We start from the raw sequence: 25,029 nt of genomic DNA on the forward strand, positions 1-25,029 counted from the left end.
GCTTCAGAGAATAATGCATGTGTTATTTGTGGCCAAAAGCACTAGTATACCCTGGTAGTCTGACCAACAACCCTTCTTTTCTGTGAAATATTAATTAAAAAAAAAAAAATCCAGTTATGGTACAGATGTACGCTCTTTTATGCACATGCTTTGGTTTATATATATATATATATATATATATATATATATATATATATATATATATATATTGGCATTACTTTGGAGTCTTCCACATACTCTCACAAAATGTCATGTGTTTATCTCCATGTTGTTAGTATGGAACCTTTAGTAGCTAACAGGCAGGACACTATCTTCTCCTGGACAGGAGCCTTAAAGGGGAACACCCCCTGAATCAAGAATTTAAATATGATATTTCCACAGCCGAGGTAAGTTCAATCCATATTTGTGAACATGAGCTACTCTCTCTCTCTCTCAAAGCCAGAAACCAGAGGAATACGTCTCTTGTGATGCCTCCCCCAAAACCATCATAATGAGCATAAACTACAAACATTGAGCTAGCAGCTTGTGGATGACTTCAGTGACATGAGCGGGCAGAGAGCAGGTAGCTAGACAGGAAGTTGGGCCGTCCAATCATCGCCCATCTGTTGGTTGGCGGAGGAATGCAACTGCAAGGCGGTGATTCCAGTTTTATAATGTTTTGACTTTACTTTTAAGCATAACCTGAATCTCAGTAGTTATGGACATACTTAGAAAGAAGTGGTCACTGCAAACAATTTTGTTTTTTTTTCATAAATATCACATGAAAATTCCCATATTGCGCAGCAACAGAGCGTCGCTGGTTCTTCCCCCTTAACAATGGCTGGAGTCGTCACAATACACCCCGCGGTGTCAAACATACCTTATCTCTTTAGTTCTTCATTCAAGGTTAGCAAGTTGAGCCTCGGGGAACCCTTCAGATGTCTACAGCTTAAAGAGTTGTGACATTGACGCAGGAGTCACAGCGGAGTCACGTCTCCTACGTTTGACAAGGTTGTGATGAGGCTGCCATCATATAAGGGGGAACGGGAGAACGTGCGGTGTGGCTGTCCAAGTAAAGTGGACTTGGGCGAGGATGCGGTCTCCTGTTTGCGGACTTTACGCTCAGAGAGTAAGTCAACGATCTCTCTAAATACCCAGAGGCCTGGGGAAACACATACTGCAGCACACACACACACACACACAACACCCACGTACACTCGCTCAGCAACTGCCCACATGACTGCGCAGATGAAGCGTGTGTGTGTGTGTGTGTTTGTGTGTGTGTGTGTGTGTGTGTGTGTGTGTGTGTGTGTGTGTGTGTGTGTGTGTGTGGTTTCACTGAAGCAGCAATACCCTTCTAGGCCTACAGATAGTCAGAGACAGGGAATGAGTGGGACGGATAGGGCTCGATGTCTAATTAACTTACTGCCTTCAGAGGATCTATGTGTTTTCCTTAAATCCAAGGCAAATGATGACCACTGGGGAGAAGGGGAGGGGGGGGGGGGGGGGGCTGGAAAAGGGTAGGTGCAGTGATGCAGAGAAGGATTGCGTTGCATATGAATCACCATTGTAGTTCATACAAAAGCAGCTGTATGTGCTCTTTAAAATGTAGATCACACTCCTCTCTGTTCATTTACACATTACACAGTTTTCCTCCCGAAGAATGAAGGCTAACGATAATAAATGGAAATACATTTGGGTGTGACCTTTCCCCGGCTGTGGCAATCCTGCTTTCCGCGTCAGCAGCAGCAGCAGCAGCAGCCATCAAAAACAGCATCTCTGCATAATAGCTGAAGAACACAGCAAACACCGTGATGCACCTCCGTGAGGAGACGATGCCTGAGCTGCTACACACACACAATTTCCAGCGAGCGATAGAGAGGCGGACTTCTCTTCAGCGATTGCAGGTGCGGAAGCCCGAGCCAAACCGTTGTGGGGAGAACGCCGCATGTGAGCGTTGCGCGCTACGCAAACACCCGATGGCTGAGCCCTTTGGTGATCTGGAATTCCCTGTGATAATGCAACCGCAGACATTTGCTCGCACACTTGTTTTTAGTGGAAAGAATGTTGTCGGATAGTATGACAAAAAAAACAACTCTGTGTGTGACTGAAAAACAAACCCACTGACAGACAGACGTCAGGCGGGAAGACATGGGGAGGCAGGGAGGCAGTGCGTTAGAGTCTTTAATTAGAGCAGACAGAGGGCTGTCTGTGCGTACCACACAGGCTAGGCCTAAAGGGGAAAGTGTGAAGGCAAAGTCACTTTCAAGCTCCACTAATATAATGGGACCCCTGTGGGACCAAGCAGGGGGTAGATGTGTTTTTCTTCTGTTTGGCTTTATTTCTGTGTTTGCTCGCGAGTGTGTGTGTGTGTGTGTGTGTGTCTCTCTCTGTGTTCGAACAGTTTCAAGGTTGGCTCAAACAGCCGAAGTCATCGCTGTCGACCACGAGGCTAATGTGGGACTCTTTGCCATCCTCGTCTCTCGGCGGCGGCACACAAACGGAGCCTCTTGCGAGGCCCGGTGTCATATCAGTCTTGTGCGGCTAAGCAGGCTGTTCACTGAGTTGTGAAATTGAAATGCGGCCTTGGTTATTAGACAAACAGCCCACCACCCGCACTGCTAGTTCACTGTCAATAGCCACTGTAGCGTCAACTAACAACACAACTCATTTGTTGATTAAGAAGAGCTGTGCATGTTGCGTATGCTTATGTGTACACGGGCGCTCATGCAAGTTTATGAGTTAGCGTAGTGTGGTTTCACTTAGGTGCCATCAGCGAGGCTACACGAGTGTGAAATATCAATCCTACGCCGCAGTACAAATGAAAACATGACTCCTATTTAAATATTGCATTTGAATCCATTAACCTGCCGACGGAGATACACAAACATGGAGTTACGCTATAGTGTGTGCACACAGTCGGCAGAGTTCCACCCGTGTTGCACGCTCCTATTTAAAGTGAAGGAAAACTTTTTATTTAGGGAAACAGAGCGATCTTTGATTCCTCATCAATTCCCCCCGTTCATATCCAATCTAACTGTGCGTACTGTAGAACACGTCGGTGCATGTGCACGGCACACAGGTCTCTGATTCCCTTAGTCTAGTCCTGTACAGGAAGTAACCCGCACACTGTACTCTCAAAGGCATAGCTGGACAAACTGGGGTTTGTTGCTGTATGGTAAATATGAAAACAAATGTACTAGATTTGAGATTCTCATAGCTTTTTTTTTTTTTTTTTTTTTATGTCTGAATATGCTCATGTTTGTTTTGATGCGACGCCAGTCACATTTCAGAGTGATAACTGTGGCCTAACTAACCGTGTTGAGCCTTTGCTGCAGGATGAGCTGACAGAGCTGTGTGCTTGTATCTGTGAAGGGAACCAAACAAAGTGTACGGTCGGGTTGTGAGTGAGCAGCCTTGCTCACTTAGTGGCACACTTCCACGTTGACTTCACATCTTGAGAGCGGGTAACCTCCCGGTCAGGTTAGGCAGGTGCAGGAGAGAATGTATTGATTGACCGGAGAAGGATGCATGTGTGGGAAAAAAAAAAAAAAAAAGAGTGTGAGACATGCTTTCATGCGTTTGACATGATTCTTCAAGGCTTTCTATAACACCATCACATGCGTTTGTACGGTCAGTGGAGGGAGATAAAGCTGCAGCACAGGTGTCCCCACTAGACACAAGCACTCAATATGTCAGAAGCAACAGCTGTCAACCCAACAACAGATGTGCATTTCTATCCCTGTGAGTGTATGAGCTATTCATGCATTACAAACTATTCACTTTTCTCCATTTTTCGGAACGCGTCAATCAATGTGTTACAGTTGTGTTTAGTTTAAGTTCTGCTTTTACTGTTGTGCAGTAGTTGCTCCACTCCACAGATGCTGCATTATGACCTGTAAGCCTGTGAAATGAAATACCCAGATGTGTATTCCCATCTGTAAAGCTGCAAAGCAACGTCTGTGTGGTGCAGTCTATTTAAAAGAACCGGCAGACTGTAGGAGTGAGTCAGTCATGTTTACGGAGGTTTTTGCAAATCTTTAAATATGCTACTTGCATACTGGAGCTGGCCTGTAGAATCACCTCCCATCTCCTTACAAGAGTTACAAACAATTCTCGTTTTAATAAAACAGTCAGGCAATAGTTCTGCAGGCTCTTTGTCTAACTCTCTCTCACTGTGGCTGCTTTGTCTTGTGCATTCCACATGTCTCGTGTTTTCGTCTGGTCGATAGCTCACTGACAAACACTTTGTATTCCCCATGACTGCTTTGCGATGTCAAAGGCAACTGGTGTTTCGCCAGTTAAAGGCTTAAAAATGTTGTCGGACATATGAATACAGTATTCATGCTCATTAGTCACCATGGCGTTACATCATTTGGAGATTACCACTTTCAACTTTTCGGGAATCGAGCCAGCCGTCTTGAGATAACTGATCGTCGGTGTTCCAGCCTTTGTTTTGGAACGAGCCTTTTTTTTTTTTTTTGTATAGATTTTGAATACTTTTCATTACACCTTACACAACACTAAAATGCTCGCTATGGATTTTACATGACCTTTTAAGATGTTGATTTTCATGAGTCATAAGATGGAAAGCCCTACCATTTTCCAGACAGAGGCAGACATGCCATCTACTCTTCTATAATCTAATATCGAGAAGCGGTTCTCTCAACAGCCCAATGCTTCTTTCTCACTGCATGCCATATGGGCTTTTTATGTTCCTAGATCCATCACTGACAAGCCTCCAGAGAGGGAGGTTAGCGTTCAGCTAACAGGCTACCGCTACATCGGAGGCTTGAATCCCACATAGCTCCTGTGTTCCGTTTGTTGTCCACATGAATGGGAATATCGGTCACGCTGTGAGAAATAAGCGCGATGATAAAACTCTCAAACGTCTTTAAGCATTTTATAGAACAGACACTTCTATATAATTCAGCTGAATGGTCAGAGCTCTTTCCCCTCGGATGGTTCGGAGGTCTACCAACAAGTCAAAGAGTTTATATACGCTTCACACAAACTGAACTGCTGGCTCTCGTCCCTGTTCTGATGGAGATATCAAGGCAGGTTGAGATTACAACAAGTCAGACAGAGGCTGCCTTTGTTTGTCTGCATGCACACCAGTTCAGAGTGAAGCAATCTGACAGAACATGCTGATAAATTGCCACAAACACAGGCAGTATAGCTACGAGCTGTTGAGAAGCGTTCCAGAGGCATGTGGTATTTGTTAGAATGCTGCTCGGACATGACGCCCTTCTTTGTTTAATAGTTTATAAGTCGTCACAGTCACAATGTCAAATCCTCCTTTCACCGCCTCGCACTCTGCTGGTCTGTAAACAGCCATGCTCCACAGCTCCTCTGTGGGCACTTTTTCGATACCAGGTTGAAGAGGTCGAACGCCTTTAGCAGGAAGTTCCGCTCATTAAAACTCTTCTTCAGTTGGCTGAAAGCCTTATTAGTGGTTCAACACACTGGATTAGTTATAGTCTCTCTCAACATTGGCATTCACTCCAATTTGACCTGAACTTGTTTCTGCGTGTCCGTGTGTGTGTGTGTGTGTGTGTGTGTGTGTGTGTGTGTGTGTGTGTGTGTGTTTTTCCAAAGCTGTCAGTCTTACTCATAGTTACTATTGTGTTACTCCAGCTTTCTCACTCTTAAGCACCGTCTTTACACCTGTAGTCTGTGTTACTGCAAACACCGATGTGTTGCCAGCCTCTTCTTTTCTCCTGCCAGTGACGGACTAGTGAATCGTATCCAAGCGCCGCATGAGAGCTGCAATACTAGTCCTGATTGAGGCCAATCATAGCGTAGCAGAGGCCGCAGTCTGACACCTGCCTCTGCTCCATAGACTCTCATGAACTCGTTTCAGATCCAGTCTGGTTTTGTGTATTTGGAGCAGGTTATGGCTAAACGTTGTGTAATGGCGCTACTTGTTACCCAGACAGGTTTTATACATAAAAGCTTGTGCAGCTAACATTAGCAGAGTATGCTAGCACATCATTTACTAGAGTTAGCGTTTGTATGCTACTGGCTACTGAAGGTGTACTGAAGGTGTAGTGACAGACACATGCTGCTTCAGCTTTTTTAATGACTGTGACAGTGAAGGAAGACTCGGTTGTTCCTTCATGTCATTGTCTTCTGTCTTGCTCTCCAGGTGCTGTGCTGGTTCAGCTTTACACTGTGATCTGGAGCTTCAGCTTCTATCTTTATCTTTTTTAACTTGTTTTCTTCGCTGGATCAGTTCGACACCTTTGATACATTCTTCAAACGCACATTCTAGACGGGCTGCTTCTCTCTGAAATAACTTTTTTCTTGTTTTTTTTAGATTGCATTTGTTCAAGGAGTGCAGTTAGTGACGGCATCGGCTCCACGGTAGCTCCGACAGCTTGACTGAGTAGCAGCGGGGGGGGCGGGACTTAGCGAAGGATCGATTGTGTTGGTTGGAATGCACGGCCATGTTGGGGGGGGGGGGTATCGCTTGTGAGAACTTAACCCTTTTCCGTGTGGGGAAAGAATCTCAAAGGCATCACTGGAGGGGAGTAGACACGTTGTCTCATAATCACCCCAGTGAAGAAACCAGACTTTGTTCGTCTAGAATGTTCTTTCAGTAGAGGCCGACTCTTTAATATGACGATGGGCAACTGCTACACTACTCCACTCTACAGCAGGCGATGACATTAACATATTAAGTAAAGGAATTTACGATGAACAGTTTTTCAGGCAAATTGCCAAGTATTCTCATACAGTTAAAAGAACCCACATAAAACATCAGGCGCCGTTCCAAATATGCACCACGTTGTTTTTCATTCCGTCTCTGCTTTGTTGACAGTAATCTGTGATGAATCGTGCTCTTACTTTTCATTAAACGTGTATTTATCTTTCTCTTTCGGCAGTTAATACACCTATAATCTGTGTTTAAGACTATTGTATACGTATACTGTATACACAGACCATATACGCCTGTGATTGCTATATTTGAATGTGTCCTTGTGCTTATATTCAAATGGGTTTGTGTCTTCCCTGAGATATTTCCGCTACAGTTCAATATAGAGTTAATGACCCGAGTCCGACCAATGCTCACTGGAGCCACAGGAAGAGAAAAACCCACAGCTCTGTATTTCACATGGCCTCTTCCATGTTACTGCGGTGAGATATGTGGACATTAGCCTGATCGTTGGATTGCACATGCAATCCAGGAAGTGACTTGTTTCCTCGTCCTCCTCTAGAACAGTGGAGCTGTGGTAAATAAGTACTGCCAACAGGCAATAAACCCCCTTTACCTCTATCCTAACTTTGAGTGGGGAAGGTATCTTTCAATGCAGTACAATGAAGAAGTTGTGTGGATCAGTGCAACTTGATGATGGGGGGGGAGGGGGGGTAAGTTAATGGGGCCGATTATGTACTTGGCGTGTCTTGCAGTCAGCTCCCCGTTGACTAAGGAGCCCCTCATTCAGGAGCACACAGGCCCATCGTTAGTGTCAGTTTACTTGACATTTTCTTTGTGTCCTCGTTGAGCCCGGAGACTGAGCAGCCGTCCTCGCTGATAATAGTCACCTGCCAGGCGCCCACAGTAGGAGAGCAGAGAAACGACTGAGGAGCAGTGAGCAAGCAGAGCGACGAGGAAAGAGTGCAAATCAGAGACTCGGAGAAGAGCTGGAAGTGGAGTCAGGAGGCTGCAGACGCGGCGGCTGATATTGCGGTTACAAAATGGATTGTTTCCAAGGCGACAGCCAATTAAAGACAAGCATGCTATCCCCCATTAAGCGTTATCATTTACCACCTAGAATTACCCTGAAGTACAAGAGTGCGAGAGACGGAGGCCAGGCTAACCCCGCCTCGTGGTAATGCTGGACATAAACGTGACGGTGACGGTGAGCGAGGGTGACAAAGCGGTCGAACCGGAGCGCCACCTTGCTCCTTAACACACAGTGCTGACACAGGCCAACTCGAGATGCACCTCGTTTTCAGTGTCATGTCAGGGTTATGCGACCCAACTTACAGTACCAGTCCACCGGCGGACAACAGATTTTAGTATGCAAATCACGCTCGGCTCTGTTCCCAGCGGCTCTACGGAACAATTTACTTTCCGTTTTCCCTTTTGCCACCTGCACGCTCCTCCAGCGACCTTCAAACGCTGTCAATCAAAGCGGCGGCGCCGGGGATTAAATTAAAACCGGGCGCGCGCTCTTAAAATGTGACCCGCAGCTACATTTAAAGGTGGAGGGGCAAACAAGAATCGAATCAAGTGTCTCCATGCCAAGGGCTCTTATAATACATCTCCCCCACCTGCACACTTAGTTAAGGATTAGAACGGTCCACGGACACCTTGTAGACATAGATTTTACTAATAAAGTTAAGTGAGAGATTAGAAAGACTGATGCTAATTCCTGCGGTACATTCTACAGTACAGTGTGGAAATAACTGATATAATTAGTAAGCTTATTTTAATTTATACATCTAACTTTTTGTATGGGTTTCAAGTTAATATTGAGCAAGATTTTGACAAAAGCTCTCTAATTTCCGACCACACTACTCCTCATGTGGCTCTTTATCCACCTGCCTCACATCCAGGGAATGCTGGGCCTCCATCCCTGCAGATCCTGGCTCCCTCAGACTCTGGACAGGTCATTTAATAACACAAAGAAACATTGTGGACGGCGAGATACCGCATCCACTACGGCTCAACAAGCATCTCTTAAGAACGGGGGGGGGGTTAGTTCAACCGAGAACTTTGGCCTCCAGCAAATTAGCTATAGGCAGAATGCAAATTACAGGTCCTTCATTACAGGATTGCAATCAGTCCTTGAGTCGATACCTACAGTAATCAGCAGCTCTGCAGAGCAAGGAGAGGACTCAGGGCTGGTGGTGGGAACAATGCTATTTCAGCTTCTATTCCAGCGTTGAGTCAAAGGCTCCACAGGACACTGCAGGCAGAGATCCATACAGTATCAACACACCACACAGCCAGGGTCACAGGCAGGTCTGCCACTACACAAGAGCCTCGCATGAGAGAGTTCTGTGTTGAAATGTATGAATACTGTGGGCAACCATCATTAACCAATGGTATATTGGTAATTAAACTTAAACGTAAGATAATTGATCATGTGTACTTATTATTAGTACTTCTATAATGTATTTTATAAGATATATGACATTCTGAATATGTTAGTAAACAATTGAACAGAAGAAGACATTTTTAACTAATATGTATAAATCATGTTTATATATGATTTACAAAGTGTTTATGAACCATTTAACACGGTATTCAACTTCATAAAGGCCATCAGGATGGTTAACAAACCTATTAATAACCATTGATAAAGTGATACAGATGTGTGGTCCATCATGTTTATTTATGTTTTATGAAGGATTTCTTAAATGTTTACAAAACATGCGGTAAACATCATTTAAATCAATTACCATCATTAATCATCATTTCAGTGTTTGTTAATGCTAACCATAAACTAAAGTTATAGTAACTATCAATTATGCATTTATTAATGGTGGTTATTATACGTTGTTATGACTACTACATACCTAGTTATATGATAGAATACATAATTTTTTGACAAACGTGTTTAACTCCAGAGCTGCTGCTGCGATATCCTTTACTTTCTGTTCCAGGTGATAACGATCACTTCTGTTTATCGAGATACAGGAAGTCGACTGACTCAAATGTCTGATACCTCAACAAGCCTAAAGTGTCTGGTCACAGCTGGATCATACCAAATGTAATATATATATATATATATATATATATATATATATATATATATATATATATATATATATATATAGTGAACATTTAAAGAGTGAACAGCAGTGGATCTGTTGGCTCTGGACTGAGATCGTAGAGCATCAAGTCATTGGTGGAGTCGGTTCATAAAGGTTTGATGAGCGTTACCTACTAAAGTATAAGATGACCAGCTGGAGGAAATCGCCTTAAAACATGTCCAGTCCTACTGCTGACTATCTGTAGAATCTGCCCCATGAACAGCAGGGATTAAGAGACTGGTGCATCTGTGGCTCTTTGTCCGAGTTTAGAACGGCGCGCATGTTTTTGTTAAGCAAGGCTGACGGTTCAGATGTGTGAGGCAGACTAAAGAAGGTAAAATCCATGACGAGTGAAACATAAAGCTGGCGGGGGGGCGCGGAGATCTGAGCGATCGATCGTCTCACCTCAGCAGTTTGTCTGCACCCCACCACCCTCTGACTCTGGACCTCGCCCTGCTCTTCCAACGTCTGCGTTGCCTCGTCCGACCCTCTTCTTTTGTTCTCCCCGACGCGGATGTGAGAGAGATGTGTTGCAAGCGTGCCAGAGCTCTTTATTAATTCCTAAGAGTTCAGCTGCTATGTTCCTATGTATCTGTTTACTTGCAGGGCGTGTAGTTGCACGCCTTTTTTGCGTAGGACACTAGCCGGTGTCTGTGGACCCAGCAGGGCCCGTTTTGATTCATGAAGCAGCATCAAAGCTTTCATATGCTCCACACATTTCCCACCGCTCTCACATCTCACTGCTGAATCCTTCCTCTAAAGCTGTCTGATACCCTCTTTGCGGGGTGGATGGCTCTCGTCGGAAGCTAATAGAGGGTGACTGTATATGCACGTGTGTGTGTGTGTGTGTGTGTGTGTGTGTGTGTGTGTGTGTGTGTGTGTGTGTGTAAGAACAGCGAGGTAATGTGATGTGTCGAGTGGATTTGCCAGCATGCGGTCATCTGGACTTTGGATGTTTTCACATACACACATACACACACTAGTCTTATTCCATTCTCTCTCTTTTTTTTTTAATTCTCCTAAAACTACCTAATTATTCCCAATATGTAATCCAATCGGCCTAAGAGCAGTACGTTAAGGTTCATTATGCGTTGACAAACGCTCCACACAAGTTTGGATGGAGCTATTCATGCAGCTCATCTTATTAAACCTGCTCTCTCTCTCTCAGTCTGAGCTGAATCCAATTTAATAACACATGCTGCACTGCGCTTTTATTACTGTAATATCCAACCAAAGAACGGCCTAAAATGGCACGTTCGGGGCCACGTTGACAAACACAGATTGCTTTTGTGTTCTCCTGGCGTTATATCACCAGTTGCAATGCTGTGTTGTTGTTGTTTTTTTTCCAGAGCGGAGACACTTGATTTTAATATCAATAGATCATAATTCATGCCGTTGCTGTTGTGCAGGCAAGTTAGATAGCGGACCTGTTTACACATCCTGATGCTCATAGTGGAGCCATGGGAGGACTATATGGGTACAGTACAGTGTGTGACAGTCCAAGTCAATGGCATTGATTCCACTCGCTTCAGAACAATGAAGGCCACGGGTCGCAGAGAGCAAGCTGCTTGACACGACGACTGCAGCAAAGTGCTTAGCTATTGCTGATAGCGTGGTTGTGACAGAGGGGGCAGTGGCGGTTGAGGTTATTGAATCTATTTTGTGTAGTGGATAAAAGCAGGGGGGGAGGGGGGGGGGGGGGCGGGACATGTATCGCCTAACTGATTGGACACAAGGGGAAGATGTTCAATCGCCAGGAGGATGAAGATCCAGAGCAACAACTGAAAAGGAATGTGAAAAGATGAGTTTTAAGTTTAGATTTAAAGGCCTCCACAGAGTCTAACTGTCTGATGTCAGCAGACCGGCTACAATGGGAGACAGCTCTGCAGCCTGCTGTCTTCTATTTAAATCTGGGGACAGACAGGAGCCCTGTAGTATGAGAGCAATGCAGTATAAGGGTCAAGCAGCTCACACAGGTATGAAGGGGCGTGTCCATTTACAATTGCAGTCATCAGATGCTCCTTAAAGCCTGATGAGACACATATGGAGGCCTGTCAGATCAGACTTGGGAGTGGAAGGCAGGTGTGGAATTGTACCGATGCCTGGGTTGAAACACGTTGTCTTCCTGAGACATCAGATGTCAGCTGGAGAGCAGCACTTAAAGACCTGGTAGGGCTCTATTAAGGTATTTCAGAAAGACATGTGCTCACAGTACCACCGTATGGGTGCTTAAACCCTCTTCTTTCCCAGCAAGCAGAAGCTCCAACAATAATATCTGCATCAGCAGAATCATTATGATCTCCGCTAGGAGGATTATGCAGTTGGTCGTGTGTGCGTGCATCTGTGAGTGAGTGAGTGAGTGAGTGAGTGAGTGATTGGCTGTTTTAAACTGCCATTGACTGCCTGCTGACTCCTCTCTCACCACTCTTCACCGGCCTCGGCCAATAGGACCCACAAGTGATAACGCAGCTTTTATTGGTTTTTGGTGGTGTGTTCAGCTAACTGCTAACGGAACCACCAGTTCACACACCACTGAGTGTCTCTCAGGGGGGAGGGGGGGGGGGGGGGGCAGTTTGCGCTCTCTTATTGTCTTGGACGGTGTGTTTGGCTAAAAGAACTACCCGCACACACGCTGTCGAGTCCGTCGCTGCTACGTGGGCAGCTTGGTCACTCTGTTTATGGCAGGATTGATATTGATTCTTATGTGACGACTTGAATGAAATGTGTTTCAGACACTCTACTAAGTGCACCTGTCTAGTTCACTTCTCTCTGTCTTTTGTAAGTGCGAGTGTCACGAAAGGATAGACGTGGGCAGACAAATACTTCATGGCATCTGCTTAGTCATGAGGCAGTTTCTTTTTTTTTTTGGTTGGAATGCTCTGTCTAGACACAGGGAGTCTAACGTTTGACCCCTAAAAATACCCAGTACTAACGCGGTGAAATGAAACACTAGCTGAGCTCAACATTTCAATAATAATCAAGATATTATCACGGGTTGCTACATTTTAAATGAGTCATTTCTGTAATGTAGTCAGGGCCTTCTGTGAGGTTAATTGAGACCTTGACAGCACTTAAGTCTCTGCTGCATACTTGTTTCTTGTCTTACCTCTGGCTACAGCATCAGCTCTTGGGCTTTATGGAAAGAGGTTTGATCTGAGTGAAAAGCGTATACTGCTACTCCGTGTGTGTGTGTGTGTGTGTGTGTGTGTGTGTGTGTGTGTGTGTGTGTGTGTGTGTGTGTGTGTGTGTGTGTGTGTGTGTGTGTGTGTGTAATCACAAAAGTGCTACCATGGGAGGGAGAGGATAGCGATAGAGACGTTCAGTGGATGTAAGAGGAAAAAAAAAAACCCGGATACATAGCGACTCCGAGCCCTTATTCAACCGAGCTGAAGTGTTCTCAGAGAAGTCACGCCTTATATTAGTTTATGTGTCTTCAAATCTGAGGCTTAAGTGATCCTCTTCTATCTCCAGGGATGCTGGGAAGGAGGGCTTCTCCCGTGTGGAGGGGGGGAACAGTGACTTCCTGCAGCATGCGGGAGATACAGGGAACCACTAACTCTGAACGGGATGGATCACTGTCACTGTTTGGATAGCGCAGCGATGTATTACCGGCTCGTCAATAGTTTTTGACAATGGACTCTGAAGTCAAAAACCCAAATCACATGACCGTTCGTCTTAAAACATTTAATCGAGAGGCATTGTTGTGACTGTTGCAACAGTGAACCCCCCCCTTCTTCCTCTCCTGCCACTCACTGATCCTCTCTAGCTTTATCTCCTCCGCTCAGCTTTCTATTCATTAAACAGACATAAACAAAAGGAAGTTGGGTTTTTTTTGGTGTCTCTCCATTGCATGCGGCTCCATCTCGCTGAGCTCATGGAAGCAATCACAAGCTGTTTGTTGCTTACCGTTAAACAGCCCGTGCTTTGGGAGGGGGTCCAACTTAATACATAATTGAAAATGGTTGCTGTGGTCCATTTGCCACGCTTTTTGTTCTTCCTACATCAGCAACGCCGGCGCTGCCAGGAGGCTGCTCCTGGGGGATGTGTTGTTGTTTTTAGTTTTTTTTTCCCCTCCATGCCATTTTTCCCCTTCATCTCCTTCTCTTCCTCCTTTGATGCCTTTTTTTTTTTCCTGATGACAATTCGCACTTCAGTTGAGGTTACTCTGAATTTCGATTTCAGCCAAAATGCTCTTTTAAGTTGCTCTCTGTCTGGATGCCATTCGTCCCTCACTACATCCGATTGTGTTCCCCTCAGCACTATAATGCTGCTATCTTGTCCGCCCCTCCCTTGGAAAGCATATATTGTAATCTCAATGAAATATGGATTGAATGAACACATTTAAATAGTTTCAGAATGAGCTCAAGCGTCCCCTTTCATTTTCCAGAAGTACAGCAGTTAGCATGTCACTCTTGCCTTAGTTTTCGTGAAATAATCCTCATCTTTGCTTCATGTAGGCTACAGCAGGTTGAACGGTCCGTGGTCATATCTCAGTATATAGTTCGCAGCTATGGCGTGGACACAGTAGTATCCATCCCCACTCTTGTCCTCTCACCTAAGATCGCTCCTGTGGAGAACTCGCTCGCTCATGAAATTTGGCTTTCAATCTGTCTGCCAACGAACTGCCCCCCCTCTGGCCAGCCCCAGCCCCTCTCCCCGGGGAAATGCACCGAGGTCTTGGAGCGATCTCGCTGTAATGGAACTTCAGGATAAACTAGATTTGATGATCCACCCATGCAGGGGCCTCTTGGCAGTTTGAGTTTGCCTCCTCTCTTTCCTGTTTCGGCCCTAAACCTCATTACCTGGGGCCGATTCTTCAACGTGGCCCCGCCAGGGAAACCGAGGTGAGGAGGGGCAAATGAAAACAGGAAGTGCGCCGTCACTTCAGATCACAGTTCATGTTGGGGAAACCGGTTGATTTGTATAACCGCTGAGTGGGGAAGAGTTGAGAGGGTTATGGTGAAGCTCTATTGATCCATCAGGGGAATGTCAACTGACTCAGCATGACGGACAGGATACGTTCGCTAAAAATAAGCATCTAGCGGTAGAAATAACAAATACGAAAGGCCAAATGCTAGTATAATCATAGGAAATCATATGTAGAGCTAGATACAAGCTGATCTCATACTCCCTGGCTTCAGTGTCCATGCTTTGTGATTGAGGTGTCACTGTTGTGAGTTCCGTTGCAGCGGTGCTTTCTGTTGTGACAGCTGCAGGTGTTCATTCGCTTCCTGACAGATGCTCACTGCGTCCTCCCCTGCTGCCGTTAGGCTGCTGTTTGACATGTGTCCGTTGTACAAACTGGCTGTTTTGACTGCTAGCGTGTGAACGGAGCTCCCCGCTGTGGAAAGGAGGCCATGTGCTGCAGACAGACTGACAGGCATTAGCAAAGTTGTCAACACCTTTTTCCTGCCGTTTCTGTTTGCCATCCTCCTGTTGTTCCCCTCCGCTGTTTTTCTCTCTCACCTCTCTCCGATGCTTTCACGGCAGATGCATCACCCCGCACCCAAGGACTATTATGTGTCGGACTATTCTGTGCCGTTAATTTATTTGTGAACTGAGCAAATGCTATTTTTGCCCCGGTGAAGTATCTATGATGAAAACTTTTCTTTTATGCATTAGAAAGTGCAGCAACAAATCAGTGCTGTAGCGCTGGAATCAATAACCCCAGCTAATCGCTCTCATCTCTAAATATTTGACCCATCCTTGCACAGAGAAGAGATGCAGTGAGCGAGGCCACGAGTGAAGCTGCTCAGAGGCAGTATTCTTTTGCTTTTAATAGCTGGAATCTAGCTTTATTATGTTTTTAATCATGTTCCCCTCCTGGCAAATTGTAGGACATCATAGTGGTGTAATCCTGCCTTCATATAGTATTGATTTAACTAATCTTTCTGTTCTCCTCTTCCCTTTGTTTTTTTCCCCTCCAGGTAAAGAAGAGTCAGTAGCCACCTTCAAGGGCAACGAGTTCTTCTGCTACGACCTGTCGCTGACGCCCATCCAGAGCAGCACCGACGAGATCACGCTGTCCTTCCGCACGCTGCAGCGCAACGGCCTCATGCTGCACACCGGCAAATCGGCGGACTACGTCAACCTTTCCCTGAAGAGCGGCGCGGTCTGGCTGGTCATCAACCTGGGCTCGGGGGCATTCGAGGCCCTGGTGGAGCCCGTCAACGGCAAGTTCAACGACAACGCCTGGCATGACGTGCGCGTCACCCGCAACCTGCGCCAGGTAAACACTGCCCGTGGAATCCAGGGCCACCGCAGTCGGAGTGGTGCCTCTGTCTGCCACCCACCGACTCTGTCTCTGCCGCTTTACTCCGCTCTCCGTCTTCAGGTCTTTGCTCTCTGCACACGGAGCACACGAGGAGCGCTTCCCTCACCTTCCTTCTCTCTTCTCCTGTTGCCTGCTACCCACATTAACAGACATTTCTTCTTCTTTTCTAGGTTGACATTGAACAGGAGGCTGGTGTCTTTCTTGGCTTTATTGTTTTTCTTCTAAACTGACCAAAGATTCCTCTCACCTTTTTAAATCCAAAGCTCACTCAGAGTCCAAATGAGACCATAGTCCCAATCATGATGAGAGTCAATATCCATCATAATGCAATGGAAGATGCACATGTAAGGTGTTACCAAGGACATTGTTTTGTGCTGTTATTAACGAGCAAGTGAGGAAAGTGCTCCGCTCAGTATGTATGCACATAATGTACTCTGCTACACAAATGGAATGCGCCCTAATTCATCAAAGGTGACAATGCACTTAAACCCTTTCTGAACAAATTACCCAACACATCTTTACAAACCTTTAATCGTAGCTAATGGAAAAGCAAAGAGCCCCAGCAACCTGGATGTTGAGCCCCGTGCCTGTGCTTGTTCCTTCTACTTAGTTTTTGTGTTTTTTTTTTTTTTTTTTTTATACTTTCAAGCTAAGTACTGAGCATATGTAGATACAGTGCACTCTCTGGAGGCACCGGGTCATCAATTGGCAGTTGCAGTTACCAGCAGTGAGTTACAATCAATTTCACTTACACTTGCCGTGCTTACTTCTTCACTTTATTTTTTTGGTAATTGGAATTGGAATGAATGGCTTGTCAGACCTAATAATGGGCATTGTAAGTGTGCCCGAATGCAAAAAAAAAAAGAAAAGAAAAAAAGAAGCCTGATTTGAATGCATTACCACAGAGATGGGACAACAACTGCTTTGTGTGCGCCTGCAAAAAACATCCCCAGAAAGGTGGGGGAGGTTGGACAGCCGCTAGCACCAAACTGTTGTTTCTATGAGACACTGAAGGAGGGAAAGTTGAGAGCAAAGGGATTCTTAATGTGAACTAAGTGCTGTTAAATTATAGGGAGACATTTCCATGCCCACCAGGCTCTGCAATTTCTGTCATATTGCAACACTGCTACAATTAATTCCAAATGTGGTAACTTCGACGTGGAAATCCACTATTCCAGGAGCTGGTGTTTTATTTGCTTGTGGTGGACGTGCAGTAGGATGAGGACTAGTGATCAGACACTCGCTGACACACACAGAGTCTCAGACGCGGCGTCTCACACACACACACACACACACACCTAAACATACACATCGTGGGTGTAAAATATGTTATGCTGTAGGGACGTGTGATTAGCTGAGTGAGACTAGCTTAATGAGTTTGGGAAGCCAACGCGGTTTTAAAGATTTACAGCGTGAGCCAACCCACCTACCGCCAAGTGCACCATAATGACCATTAGGCAAGTAAGAAACACACACACACACACACACACACACACACACACACACACACACACACACACACACACTATACTGAGACACTGTTCATCCACCTTTCTGTCCGTCTGTCTGTCAGTATTGGCATTTACAATAGAATCACTTTATTCTTGATGTTGACAGCAGAAGTCAGTGTAGCTGACCCGATACCAAGCGCCTCTACTCAGGCCGGGCCTTGACCCAGAGCTAACCGCCCACACCGTGCCGCCCAGGCGATCTCCATTAACTCACACAGCAGCCAGAATCCCCAGTGGATCACTGTAATTGACATAACGGGCGGCCTAAGTGTTAAAGAGCTCTCTAGATTTACACCGGACCGTCCCCACAGAGACACACCAGGACAGAGGTATCGATGACGCATCGACTGCGTGACCCCGTGTTTACCGCCGGGCCGATACCCGGCTGATCAATGAGCGCTTGCATTCTTCGAGGTCTCGGTAGAACACACATGCAGTCACACGGCTACACAACGTCAGAGGAACGCTGTAGGAGAACCTCATCCTGTACGTGGATCTGCTCTTAGCTCTTTACCTCCTAGCGGTCGGCTCAGAGGAAATCCCCCAATCTCTGACAGCCACAGTTTTCACCATAGTAGGGTGGAGGTCGAGTAGATGTGTGAAAAAAAACTAAACTAATTTAGACACAGGAGGCATCGTGACACTGAGCAGAGTTCCTCTTTCACAAGTTAGCCTCGCCCCTATAATAATACTATTTAATCACTGATTTTATGTATATTAATGTATCGATAGTTAGAAACAAAAATGTACGTATCGGCTCATATTTTGTGTCACCAGTTGAGAAATATTTCACAACATTTAACAAAAATCAATGAAGCTGAATAATATGTCAGACACTAATTATTTTTAAATCATTGGGGTAAAACAAATAAAAAAAGAATTCCTGGAAATGAATATAAATGTGTATAGCACTGAATATTTCTGAACATAAAGTTACAATGAGGAATGTTAAAGTAATACTGATGCCTCTATGACCTACATAAGTAAACAAAGCCATCAGAGAGAAGAAGATATTTCTATATAGTTATTAATAGTTATCGTCGGTACAACATATTTACACGTAATCATGTCGGCTTGTGCTTCCTGATGAAGGTAAATAATTAATATTAAACTGAAGGCCAACACCATTATCCTCTGTTCGTAGTTTAACCAGGAGATGGACGTGACGGTTTACTCGATGTATCCTGTGTGTGTGATGGAAGTGGGCTTTGTTGAAAGATTACAGCGGGTTGATGAAATATCAAGAACAATGTAATGTTCAGTCCGGTACAAACATTTTCACTTCCACGGTCATCTGACAGATACTGAACCACGATGAACTGACCACAGACGCTGTTGCAGGGCGGCTTATTTGAATTTGACTGTATTTTGTCAAAAATATTCACATCACTCAACAAACAAGGAAACTTTGAATGCATTATGGGATGAATACATGCCACATCTACCCTTTTGTAATTGTTTTAACATCATTTTTGCAAATACGCCATCAACATGCACGTCCTGTCCCACCTTCCACGTTCGGTGTGATTTAGATGCTGTGAAAGCTGTTAAATGCGTCGTCTGAAGAACTGCAAATGTAAACAGCGCAGCCGCGTTCTTCATTTCCACTGCTCTTCCCATTGGAGCTGACGCGATATCTTGCATTCTAGAATAGCCTGCAGTCTACAAGACGAGCGTTGGATTCCAGCTGAGGTTACCGTACGGCCCCAGTGGTCTCCAAAGTCTCATCCACTCTCTGTCTCTTGTTCTTAATGGGTCAGGCATATCTACGGCTGCATCAGTAAGCAGCAACATAAGTAGAGCCTGTGAGCTCTCACAAGCCCCTCTCTCTCTCTCTCCCTCTCTCTCCCTCTCTCTCTCTCTCTCTCTCTCTCTCTCTCTCTCTCTCTCGCTCTCTCTCTCGCTCTCTCTCTCTCTCCCTCCCTCTCCCACACTCTCTGTACATGTATATTTGCCGTCTTTTCTCCACAAAACCTATGAATTTGTCAGCTTTGTGCGGAATAAAATGAGGCAGACAGAATTAGGTGAGGTGATAGGGACTCTCCGCCAAGAGAGAGGAAAGAAGCAGGCGGGGGTGGTGGGGGGGGGGGGGGGGGAGGGGGGGGGGGAGAGAAATGGGCACGCTCCATTCCTAACAGATAATCACAGATTCAGAGCTCCCCTTGGTGGCATCTGGCAGTACTGCAAGTGTGCATCTGTGCGTTTGGCTAATCCCTGAAGAGTACAGTTGATAGGCAGGCAAGGACACTTGCCTTGACCTCTCATCAGTGCAAGTCTCCCCCCCAACACACACACACACATCCTCACCCGTTCTACCACATGCAATGCGCATATTGGTTGGCATAAGGAGCAAGGGATCCCTCCCTCCCTCCCTCTGCTCTGCCTGACATGATGAGCTACCATCACGGGCATCTTGTAGACTTCAGCACCAGTGACCAGCCCTGCCCTTTCGCCTCCTCTGGGACCTTTCACACACACACACATACACACACACACACACACACACACACACACACACACACACACACACACACACACACACACACAGCAGACAGAAGAAGGGCAAAGACAAAGATGGAAACCTTATTCCCCGAGTGTCTTGGGAAATGATACATATATGATACATTGCACCAAGATAGAAGACATTGTGAAAATAGGTCAAATATCAAGTGTGCAATGACGCTGTAGTCAGCATAATTCTAGCAGTGAAAGCCCATCCATGCACAGCACATAGTTTAAATAACTGCTCTTTCTCTACTGTGTACTCTGCGCGTATTGATTTTCTGATCTTTTTTGAAATCACACTCAGATTTTTCCAGAAGACCTGCTGAGACATGGACTAATCCACACATTGCTCTCCTCCTCGCAGGGATCACTCTCAGCTCTGACATCTAGGGAAAGAAAACAGCGACCGTTCCACTGAGAGTACCTCGGACAGCAGCTAAAACCACCGGCGCCTGTGTTATTATGTTCCTACCCATTACTGCCATTACAGTAACTCAAAGACAATACATCGCTTTGCGCGCATCGCGGAGTGGCAGTAGATCAAGTGCAGATCAGGTAGAGGCTGGCGGTCTGTGGGACTCTTGATGAATGCTTGGTGGTTAATGCATTGCCTTTTAAACAATAGATTCAGGTTCTGACATCGGCGGCGGCAGTGAGAGGGGAGCATCTGACAGCAGTCGGCAGACTCGGTTCATCAGCTTCCTGTCCCGGCTCACGCTCAGTATTCCCACCGCATTGGGAGCTCAGTATTCAGGGCAACGGTCCTGTGTTTGGATACCAACTTAGTTATGATTAGACACTGATGTGAAGTTACTATTGAGGTTAATATCCCTCCAGTCAGGCCAAGTAACATGATTAGCTGCACTCAGTTTGTTTTCCATCGATTTAAATGGTGCCGGTGCAGATCTGTTGTGAGGATACAGAAAGCAGAAAGCGAGAAAGTTTCTTTCGACATGGTCAATGGGGAAGTCCTCCTAGACGTGCCCACATGCATGCAGAGTGCCATTGATTGGTGAAAGTCTGTTTTCAGCAGCCGTGGCTGCTCCATAATCTCGTAAAAACGTTTGTGAAAGAATCACCCGCTATGCATGATGGGAGTGTTCCACCCTGCTGCTCCGTAGTTGACTACTGTCTTTGTTCGACCCCTATACTATTGTGAATGGTTTGATTTTCTCTGTTCCGTGGAGTGCTTACATTTTATATAATAATAATAATAATACATGATGAATAGAAAACTTTAGATTTAGTGGAAATATAGGAATATAGTAATCTATGTTTGCAATCACTGGAAACATCCGAATGGCCTCGCAGCACAACAGGCACAGGAGGCCGCAGTCAGTCAGAGGAAACAGGACGCACGCTGTCGGGAGAAAGGAAGTGTGCGCTCGCGTGTCTGTATGTGTGTTTGTTCACGCGAAGAAGAGAGAGCGAGCAGATGATCGGGTGCACAGTAGAGAATGGCAAATGAAGTGTGGTGCTGTTCTCTGAGACTAAAGGAATATCAGAGCAGTGGGCGGATGGGGGGGGGGGGGGAGAGAGAGCCCACAAAGAGAGACAGCAGTTTGTTCTCTACTAAGAAAGCGAGCTTCCTTTTAATTCCCCAATGTGACTTTACAACCAGACGATTCGACATCCACAGAACTGGGCCAGTAGCGTAGCCAACGTCGTATCGTCTGTCCGTCTTTTGTCTCCCTTTATGCCCACCTTGATGTTCTTTAAGCCCCCCACACATTCACACCTCCTTTCCATATAATTGGACCTCGGCTGCAGCCACTGGGTCAATGAATGGATCAAACAGAGTTTTGTCACGCTGAATGCACAGCCTGCAGGTTCAGCTCCCGGCCCACGGTTCAGTTGGATGAGGCCCGCTTTGATCTGCATCAGGATGGAGTTCGGCCGGGGTCACGCTGAGAATCATAATCTGTTACTTATACAGTAGCGACCGCTATGAACCATATACGAATCCACTGACCGAGAAAATGGATATCTTTTATTTAGTCAGGGACTACGACGCCTTAATCTATTGAGACAGGCTTCTTTGTTTTGCAGTGGCCCAGATTGATTTAAATCACTAGTGATTCAACCTCTAAAGGACAACCTTTATATGCTTTTCTGCAGTCGGGCGTTTATCCTTTTTGAATAAGCAAAATCCCCCAAAAAAAGGTTGCCCTAGTATCTGTTTTTGACGTGTTGCGTACCACTTAAAAAATGAACAAGAGCGACGGCTCTGTCCACCTAACTCGCCAGCGAATCCTCGGGTATTGCACGCGGTTGTTTGTGATCGTGGAGACTCGAGCCCTCGCAGTCGATGATGGATAATGCAACTTAACGCACTCGAACTTTACAAGCAGCGAGGGAACATGACATAGAATGCAATAATGCAAAGATAGTTATTCTGTTGAGTGCACACGCACAAACACGCCGCGTGGTATTCTAAACTTCTTCTGCCATCCATAATAGAACTCGCTGCTAGCTAACTGTACATATTCACGTTCTACACAGTGCTCACGCTGTGCCTGCATACTCCCTCTCAGCTACTGTACGGCTGTTATATGGAGAAATAGGCAGAGGCAAAGGGATGGAAAACCTTTGATTAAATAAGAAAAAAAGACTTCAACCAAACAGTTGTGCCATTTGAAAATGAAACACAGTCACAGCCCACTTGCTGTTATGATAAATATGTCTCGCCGTCTTCTACGTGTTGTAGCGTTCACTTGTGAGCCCGGCTGCTGAGACGTTTTCAGGAATCGTGTTTTAAGTGGCAGGTCATGTTGAGGGAACGGTCACATCTATTCCACATGAGACGGCAGAATGAGAAGCTCAACCCTCCCCCTTCAATCGATACCGGTTGCCTGGACGCACTCCCCACCTCTTTGTCCTTTCTCTCCGTCTCCTCCTCTCTCACTTGCTCACGTGTCATCCGTTTCCGTGAGGCATGATCAGCTGCAATTACCGTCCCTCTTCTTCCTCCCCTCTCGTCCAGCGTTCCTCCAAGAGGCAGCACGGAATTCCTGAGAGGGAACCAATCAATTCCTCTCCCGCTCCTCTTCCCCTCCTCTTTCTCTCTCATTTTCAATCCGTCTCTCCCGTCCACTCTAGCTAGCTGACGTGTCACTTAGCAACGGTGTCTGCTATGCTGTTGGGCAGTAAATCGTCCCTGGCTGCAGTACTCCAGTTGTCGCATTAACCATTTCCAAGTCCCACAGTTAAACACTGTGATTTGTGTGAAATGTGAAACTACTGGGCAAAAAAATGACACTCCAGGTAATTTACGCAACCGTACATGTTGTGGCCACACACACGATCCTACCATCCACGTCTACCATCTTTAAGGTCAGCATAACGGCCAAATCGAAAAAAATGTCATTCAGAGCGCTCAGCTTTTTGAACACAGAGCGGAGCACTTGTATGCTTATGATAGGAGCTGCTATGGTAGGCAGGCAGAGGTAGTGGATTTGTTTGATGTACATAATGACATGCTAACACCCCTGTAATCCTTCCTCAGTTTACCGCCAGTGACATTTTAAGTAATCCTAATGTGCTCCAGCCCAGAGCAGGTGGGGGGGGGGGGGGTTGCAGTCATCATGTGAGTGGATGTGCTCCTTGTTTTGTTTTTTTTCCTCCCCTGTGCTTCTTTCCTTACGCTGATCAGAGGTCAGCGCCTCGAGCGCAGCGTGTCCGTACGTTACTTAAACTACAAACGCCTCCTCAGTGCTGAAACACCGGCGCCGGTTGTTTTGACACCAGCACCGAGAGGTTCTGTGCGTTTGAGGGGGAAAGAAAAAGCTCATTTGCATCACATTGCCTCCGCATTAGCATACCGGCACGCATTCCCACACTCACTCACTCATCAGCCTCATTTGCCGCTACCTGCTCCAGCACTTTTATGTTTATTCATCCCTCTTTCCAGGAGACCTGTAATCAGATAACAAATCTCCGCGTCATTAGCACTTCCAAACGGGTAATAAAATGCTAGTGAGACAGAAACAGGAAGGGGCATAAGGAGTAGAGAATGGGAGGGAACGGAACAAGTCAGCAGGGTGAACGTCTTAGGGGCAGACTTGGGAGAGGAGGAAGTCTAGCAGTGAGTTTATTTTATTAACACCGGTGAAATAGCACCAGGGTGAATGTTAACAGCACCATCAAAGGCATCCTCAGCAGTTACCTGCATCCGAATGGGAGAGTGTTGTGCTCCTTAGCCAAGCTGTAACCATTTTTTTTAATTTATTTTTTTCCATCAATCATGTTCACAAGTCCATACAAACTATATACAATTAAGACGAGCTAGCTGGAGCTACTCTCTAAAACATGCATATTCATGTTCAGCTGCTATAGCGTTGTGCTCACAGCTGAATCCAAATGTATTTTCAAGAGATGGGAATAAAAGTTAACTATGCATTTGATTCCCCCCCCCTCCCCCCTCACATGATTTATGAATTCCTAAACCACAATCGCTGGTTTAGTTAGATGAGCCATATGTCTGAAGAAAAGATTTATTGCATTTCTTTTGTTTTAAGAAGAGCAGCTACTGCTTCTGAGGACATTCAAGCATTGAGCATCCACAAAATAGTCCAGTGCAACATGGAAGTACAATGCAATAAGCTTAACAATGTGCAAATGATCAGCAGCACAAATATGTCCTGTAGCTTAGTTTATTTTTTTTTTACTGTTAAGTGGAATAACAGATGTACGTGTGGGTTGTGATTGAACTCATCCTGATGGAATCTAAACAGAAACAAAAGGAGTGAGTCAGTCATTCATTCATTCATTCAGCCAGAGATGGGAAATGGAGGTGAGGATGATAGGAAGCACAACAGAAAGAGAGAGAGAATTATGACCATCTGCACTGCAATACACAATATGTTCTACTGCAATCTCCACACACACACACACACCCATACAGATGCACCCCCCCCCCCCCCCCCCCCCCCCCCCCCCCCCCCCCCCCGCACACACACACTGTTTGTTTGCAGACTTCTCTCCGCCGTAATT

General features: G+C 45.7%; 1 protein-coding gene across 14 annotated transcripts in view; it reads left to right on the forward strand.

Annotated features, from left to right (window-relative positions):
• The window catches only part of nrxn2b (neurexin 2b), a 645,600-nt gene that overhangs the window by 281,766 nt on the left and 338,805 nt on the right, over positions 1-25,029 (forward strand). For all 14 annotated transcript variants that reach the window (XM_068713609.1, XM_068713607.1, XM_068713608.1 and 11 more), the window contains one exon: positions 15,675-15,976. In XM_068713609.1, the coding sequence (XP_068569710.1) occupies positions 15,675-15,976 (302 nt within the window). The remainder of the gene's footprint in view (positions 1-15,674; positions 15,977-25,029) is intronic.

Source organism: Cebidichthys violaceus, unplaced genomic scaffold (assembly GCF_023349555.1).
Source record: "Cebidichthys violaceus isolate CVI_PGR_0920_01 unplaced genomic scaffold, fCebVio1.0.p SCAF_19, whole genome shotgun sequence".
Lineage (NCBI taxonomy): Eukaryota > Metazoa > Chordata > Actinopteri > Perciformes > Stichaeidae > Cebidichthys > Cebidichthys violaceus.